Source organism: Capra hircus, chromosome 23 (genome assembly GCF_001704415.2).
Source record: "Capra hircus breed San Clemente chromosome 23, ASM170441v1, whole genome shotgun sequence".
Taxonomy (NCBI): Eukaryota; Metazoa; Chordata; class Mammalia; order Artiodactyla; family Bovidae; genus Capra; species Capra hircus.
This window is the reverse complement of record NC_030830.1, coordinates 21617676-21624594: the sequence shown is the minus strand read 5'-3', so window position 1 is coordinate 21624594 and position 6919 is coordinate 21617676. Positions and strand designations below refer to the sequence as shown.

Sequence of the window (6919 nt, the reverse complement as noted above, 5' to 3'; positions counted from 1 at the left end):
CCAATCTTCTTGCCAGACCAGCTGTCGCTTAGCAACAGCACTCAGCCCATCCTCACCTCCCACGGCAGCGGGCGCCATAGCAACCCATTTTTGGGGCCTAGTGTCTCATTCTCCAAACCTTTCAGCTCCTCAGTGAACAGCTGGGAATAGTGAGAAGACTGTGCTTCCGGCATAGGGGGCCACAAGTGATGAAGAGAGAATGGCACAACTGCTCATTTCAGGTGGCTTCTGGTCCCAAGAGCCCACCGGCAGGGTTGGCTCAAACCTGACCACCCCTCTCCCCACAGCAGCACCCACTGCCCAATCCCTCAGCAACCCCAACCCCCACCATAGCATTCATTCATTTGAAATTCAGCCCAGAGACAGGATACAGCTTTATTGTGGGAAAATGCAGCTGGCACAAGTCTGAAATAGTAACTGAATGTGTAACCCATCTATTTACAACAGCAGGGACTGAGGTTTCCCATACAAATCTGTACCACCTTCCCTCAGCCTCATGTGTATTCATCCCTTTCACCAACAATCTCTGGTGATTGAGCTTGCTACTGGCCACAAAGTAGGCACACCTCTTCAGGATGAGTATTGTGAAGGAGACCCGCCGGTCCCGTCCCAGTCTACACCTACAGAGCACTCTGGGGGCCCGCCTGCTCAGTGGGCGTGGCTTCAGTGGGGGCCGTGAGCGGCACCTTGGGCATCGACTCAGGTGGAGGGCCACTTTCTTCTCGCAGATGGCCCTGGTAGAGCCGGCGAAGGCGGGACAGCTCTCTCTCTGGTGGCTGTTTCCAGCTGTACCATGGATACCAGGGGTCACCAGAAACCAGAGTGGGGGCTGGTGGAGTAGCACTCACAGCTCCATGAGATGTACTGAAGTCAACGTCCCGAGGTTCAACTTGGGGAATGTGGTAACTGAGGAGACCTAGGGGGTTAAAAATAAGAGAGAAAGCCAGGAGAGAGGAAAGGGGTAATTCAGATTAACAAAGGTAATAAGGAAAATAACCTATAAAAGGAGGAAGGGACCAATCAGAGCCACTGGGTACATTTATGCATGTGGTGTGCCACCCAAAGGCTACTGGCCAAGGGGGCAAGTGTGGGCTGACGTGCTGCCTGGGCTTTTGCCTGCCAAGCTGTGCAGTCCTGTGCCAGGGTGAGGAAGCTGCATCTGCCCTAACAGAGGGCTACCTCTTCCTAACTTGTGTAAAAGTGTCATGGAGCCCAGGGTCAAAAATTTATACAAAGCTCTTAAGATCTAGCCATGGCACTGGGACCAACAGTTACAAAATAAGAAGGCAGAGAAAGAACAAAGGGACAGGGCAATGACAGGTAAGAGACTCAGGAGAGGAAACTGAAGGACAGTTGAATGATGAAAGGAGAGACTCTTGAGAAGAACATGTTGGGTGCTACTTCTCAGATAGCTGGGAGGATTTATATCCACTCTCCAGCCCTAAGTCAGTATCCTTATGCCTAAGAAAACTGCCCTGTGCCCCTTCTCATGCTTACCATGATCCCTGGCTTTCTGGATAGCCTGGGTCAACTTCTTGTGTTGCTTCATACAGACCCCTGTGGGGAGAAAAAAGGTAACTCACAGGTCATTTGATAAGGCACGGTAAATAAATAACACACCTGTTTCCTTATGGTGATTGAGGGCTAGTTATGGAAGACCAGCTCTACCTAATGACCCCATTCCCCTGACCTCTCCATGAGCCTCGGTTTCCCCTTCTGCTCAGTGGCAAGAATGTTCTCTGAGAACCAGGATGAAGACTTAGGAGGGTCTGGCCAGTACAGAGAAGCCATCTAATGGTAAAGGCTTCAAGACAGGGAGCAGAACACCATTCAAAAGGCAAGTGTGCTGGGACTTCCCTGGTGGTCCAGTGGCTAAGACTCCCACTCCCAATGCGGGGGACCTGGGTTCAATCCCTGTTCAGGGAACTAGATCCCACATGCCACAACTAAGAGTCTGCATGCTGCAACTATAGATCCCACGTGCCACAACTAGAAGTTCAAGGATCCTGTGTGCCACATCTAAGAACTGGCGCAACCCAATGAATAAATAAAAAGAAATATTAAAAAGAAAAGGAAAGTGTGGTTAAAGGGCTGACTTGGACAATCCACCCAGAAAGAGTCAATAAAGGAAGAAAGGATTTCAGATCTGGGGAAGATTATCTGAGAAAGTGGCAAAATAGTTCCGTCAGCCTTTTACAGCTTGACTATAAAATTCTTCTTAAAATTCCCTGGGAATTTCCTGGGGGTCTAGTGGTTAGGGCTCCTCGTTCTCACTGCTGAGGGCTTGGGTTTGACCCTTGGTCAGAGAACTAAAATCCCACAAGCTGCACGTGCAGCCCAAAGGAAAAAAAACCCAACTTCTTGAAAAACCAAACTCCACTGACCAGGCTATCACCCCCTAAAAGGGTGGATTCTGATTATTCTTTGCAAATTTATCTTGCTTTGGAACAGAGGTTGGCAAACTGCTTCTGTACAGGGCCATACACCAGAGGCACTGTGGCATATATTTTAGGCATATATTATCATCTGTCTCAGCTCAATTCTGCCATTGCAGACTGGAAGCAGTTGTAAACAGTATGAAAATAAATGGACATGAGAGTGAGCTGGATTTGGCCTGTGGTTGTAGTTAGGGAATAAACAGACGTAATCTTGAATTGCTGAGTTTACACCAAATTTGGGAAATCTAACTGAACTGTCAATCACATTAAAGAACAGTCAATTTATGAGAAAGCCTTCCAGAAATGTGAAGAGACCCTAGAGAAAAGAAACAATCAGCACCATTTATCTTTTAAGAGCTCCATTTAGATAGTTTGCTTATATCAGTACTCATCTGGATCTTTTGTCCACGTGTAATTTATTCAGCATATGACTATTCCCATTAGATCAAGATTTCCAAAAGGTTCCATCCCACTTTTTATGCCATTAGTAGGAGCCATCAAAGAAATACCTGTTGTCTGTCTTAATAAATATAAGAGGTGCCGTAAGAAAAAGCTATTCTGGTGGTGATGGGGATGATGGGCTCACCTGTATATGGAGCATGGAAGATGATACCCGTGTGGGCACAGACAAACTGTTTCAAGAGCTTCACGTTCTGTAGAGAAAAGTGGTGGAAAAACAGAGAGGAAAGGAAGTCAGCAAAATGGTTAGAGGTTAATCACCATGTCCCAGTTTCAGCCCCATCCCTTTACTGAATACATTTTCTTGCAAACTTTTCCTCTTTCCTGGCCTCTTAACCATTTCACAGGCACATCCTACATTCTGTCACTGAGACTCACAAAGAATTCTTTTTTGCAGGGGTGAGGTTCAAAAGTCAGCTCTTCATGCAACAAATTAGGGACAGCAGGGTGGCAAACCCTTGAAATCACCCAGAAAGTGCAGTATGTGTTATATGTTTGTAAGTGACTAATTTATATGAAGGTATGTTATATGTAATATATATATTTGTTAAGATCAATTTTAAAGATTTAATAGTTAGAATGACTCCCAGCCAGCAATTAATCACAGGTGATGAGACTCCCAAAGGAAAAGCAGATATACTGGCAGAGTGCAATGGCAGGCGGACTCATCTGCCCTGTTCCATCTGTAACCTTTCTCTCTCCCTTAGTCATGTAATTTCTTATAAATTGTATCAAATGATTACAGCCTTTTTTGGTAACTAGTAGTACACAGCTGAAATTGACAAGTATCTCCTTGACTCCTCTACAACCTGTATCAGAAAAAGCCTGGAAGCAATCAGATACTTGCCTCTGCTGACTGACATATGAATGCCCTCCAACTTCCCTGATGACCAGCCAGTTTCTGCTCTACCATCTTCTAATACTGCAAATGCAGAAGGGCACTTTTCCACTGTCATCTTTATAGTTTCTGAATCCTTGTTTCAAGTCCTCTCCTCCTCACAATTAAGGTTTTTTTTTTTTTTTTTAAATAACTAGATTAGACACTGTTTCGTGTATCTGCCCTCCCGGCCCAAGTCTTGACATGCAATCAAACATCAATGACAACAAAATAAAGAAAATCTCAGGAAAAAACTAGTCCAATCTATCTGGAAGTAACTGATTGATACAAATGAACCTTTGGGCATTTCCCTCTCATTAGAAATGAGCATTTCTCTTGCCGATTTAGACTGTAAACTTCACAAGTAAGAGATGAATCTTTTATATATAACCCACAGTAGAAGGCAAAAGTCTGGAAGGAGGGACTTCTCTGGTGGTCCAGTGGTTAAGAATCTACCTTCCGAAGTAGGGGACTAGGGTTTAATCTAAGATACCACATGCCTCGGGGCAACTAAGTCCATTTGTCTCCAGTAGAGAGACGCCCTCGCCACAGTGAAGAGCCCGTGTGCTGCCACTAAGACCCAACACAGCCATCAGTAAATAAATACTAAAAGCTGGAAAGAGTAATGTTTTCACGTTGCCAGAAAGTCAATGCAAAATGGATTGTAGGGGCCCAGGATATGAAGAATGGGGCACCTAAGGTAATCTCTTTTAGTACTGCAAAGAGGCTTTAAGTTTTTATACTGAAGACAAGATTCTCCTTACCCTAAAGTCGACATGCAGCTTCTGATCCCGGCAGATGGGGCAGGGGTTCCCAGCAACTTTATTTCCACGCTGTAGAGAAAAGTAACAGGCAGGTGAAGACGTTCAAAGCCCTGTCAGAGAACGTACTGCTGCCTCTGTCACTATGGCCTTCAGCCCCACTCCACATCCCATCCATGTGCCATCCTCAGAAACTCACGATACACATCTTTCGAGTCCGCTGTGGGGGTATTCCACCTTTGTGGTTTCGACGGTAGTCAGCCCAGACAGGGCGAGAACCATAGCGGTTGTGGTATTCTGAAATGAAAAGACCATACAAGCTACTCCTGGGTGATGGTGGTGAGCTGTCTCTGTCCACTTATTTCAGACCTCACTTGACGCGCCTCTTGTCCATTTAGAGGTACCTTCTAGGGACTTCCCTGGTGGTCTAGGCAAGTGGTTAAGATCATACGTTCCCAATGCACGGGGCCTGGGTTGGATTGCTGGTCAGGGAACTAGATCCCACATGCTGCAGCCACGACCTGGCACAGCCAAATAAGTAATAAATATTAAAAAAATAAACAAGTACCTTCCGAGTCCAGGTATTTCCAGGGTTCATCCTCATAAGGGGAAACAGGAATTGGGGGCAGAGAATCATCCTCAGGGGGGCCTTTGGTGCAAAGAGTCTGGAGGGGAACCTATAAAAGAAGGGGCAGAGAGAAAATGAGACAAGAGTTCCAGGACACAACATGATTGGTTTATTAAACTTACACCGTCAGCAACAGAGGGGAACCTATTAAAGGAGGGGCAGAGCAGAAATGGTTGGATGGCATCACCAACTCAATGGATATAGGTTTGAGCAAGCTCCAGGAGACAGTGAAGGAGAGCGAAGCGAAGCCTGGTGTGCTACAGTCCATGGTGTCGCAGAGTCAGACACAACTGAACGACTGAACAACAGAGGGAAAACGAGACACTGAGTTCAAGCACAAGAACTGACTGGTTTATTAAATCTACACCATCAACAACCGGTATCCCTGCCTCCAGCTGGATCTTGCAAGAAAAGGTAACATTAGAAGATAAATAGGATAGGTGACTGGGAAGCAAATGTATTTGAAAATACAACTCAAAAACCTGGCACACATAAGGTTTCTGTGCTTCCTGAGATGATTGTGTAATGGAGAAAAAAGGGAGAACGTCTATCTTCCTGGAGTCAAGATGTGTGCTACGAAAAGGATGTAAAGGACAGGTGAGTCTCCCAACTCAACTGAATCCTGAATCACTGAGTTGCCCGGTCTTATAAAAAGTTGATGGTCAACATTCCATATGGCAGAACAAACGTGAGTCCTAACGCTATGTCCCAAGCTACCAAGTCTATAATTAACTCTGTGGTAGCCCCTCTCATCACTCTTCAGTCTCACTTTAGGGAGTGGCAGATGGGCAAGCCTTCCAATATCACGCTGCCCCATCAAGAATCTCCAGGGTGGTGAGTACGTGTGACTGAGGGGAAACCTCCATCCAAAGTAGTTATGCTCCCATGTATGCTTTAGTAAGAAACTGATTTAGTGAGATAAAGAGCCAAGAAACTAGTCCCCTGGTCGTGAGAATGTATTCTGGCTTTATTGAGCGATAGCCGGGCTGGTAGTAGTTAGTGTCCCTCAAAACCCAATGACACCCTTGGGCATCAAAGATTTAGACACCACCATACAGTTAACAGTTGGTTTGTGTTTGGCCAAGGGGTCCACATTCCATCGCCTAAATATCCAGCCGAGATGGAAAGCTGGGAAGAGAATGACATCCAACCCTGGCTCTTTACCCTTGTCTCGAGATTAGAAAACGCGCTGTGCTGAGGAATGAGAGGGGAAGGGGGAGATGGGGGAAGCAGAGCGTTTCCTTGACAGCCAATGTATAAGCACTTGGGAAGCTCTCCGCTCCAGGATCCCTGGCAGTGGAGCGACGACCTAGAGAAAGTACAACCAAATCTGAGGTTGTACAAAATGTGCCCCAAGGAGTTACCTGAACTCCGTAGGCACCTCTGAAGGGCGAAACGTTAGGAAGGCGCCTCAGCAACACGTTCAATATGGAGGCAGCCATCTTGACGTACCCGCAAAGCAGGCGAGACCGCAAACGAGACTGCGCATGTTCCAGGAACCAGAGTAGGGTGGGGCCAAGGACGACCCCGCAGTGCGGAAGGCGGACGCGCGTCTGCGTCAGGACGGAAGCGTGAGGGGCGGGCGTAGGGAGAGGGCAATTTCAACTGCGTCACAATCGAATTCGGCCTTAAAATTGCGTTTTTGCTGGACCAGTCACTATGACTTTTCACTCTCATTCTTAGAGTCTGTGTTTTAAGCAATTTTGAAGTCGCTTTTGACCCTGATCCTTTCATTGCGCATGCGCCGGGCCGATTC

The 6919-nt window shown here is 46.5% G+C and overlaps 1 protein-coding gene across 1 annotated transcript; it reads right to left on the bottom strand.

Annotated features, from left to right (window-relative positions):
* Positions 351-6689, bottom strand: MRPS18B (mitochondrial ribosomal protein S18B). Its single transcript, XM_005696623.3, has 7 exons — positions 6528-6689; positions 5104-5212; positions 4735-4832; positions 4539-4607; positions 3025-3091; positions 1498-1557; positions 351-916 (listed from the first exon to the last, which is right to left on the bottom strand). The coding sequence occupies exons 1-7, from the start codon at positions 6603-6605 to the stop codon at positions 621-623; spliced, it is 777 nt and encodes a 258-aa protein (XP_005696680.1). The 5' UTR covers positions 6606-6689; the 3' UTR covers positions 351-620.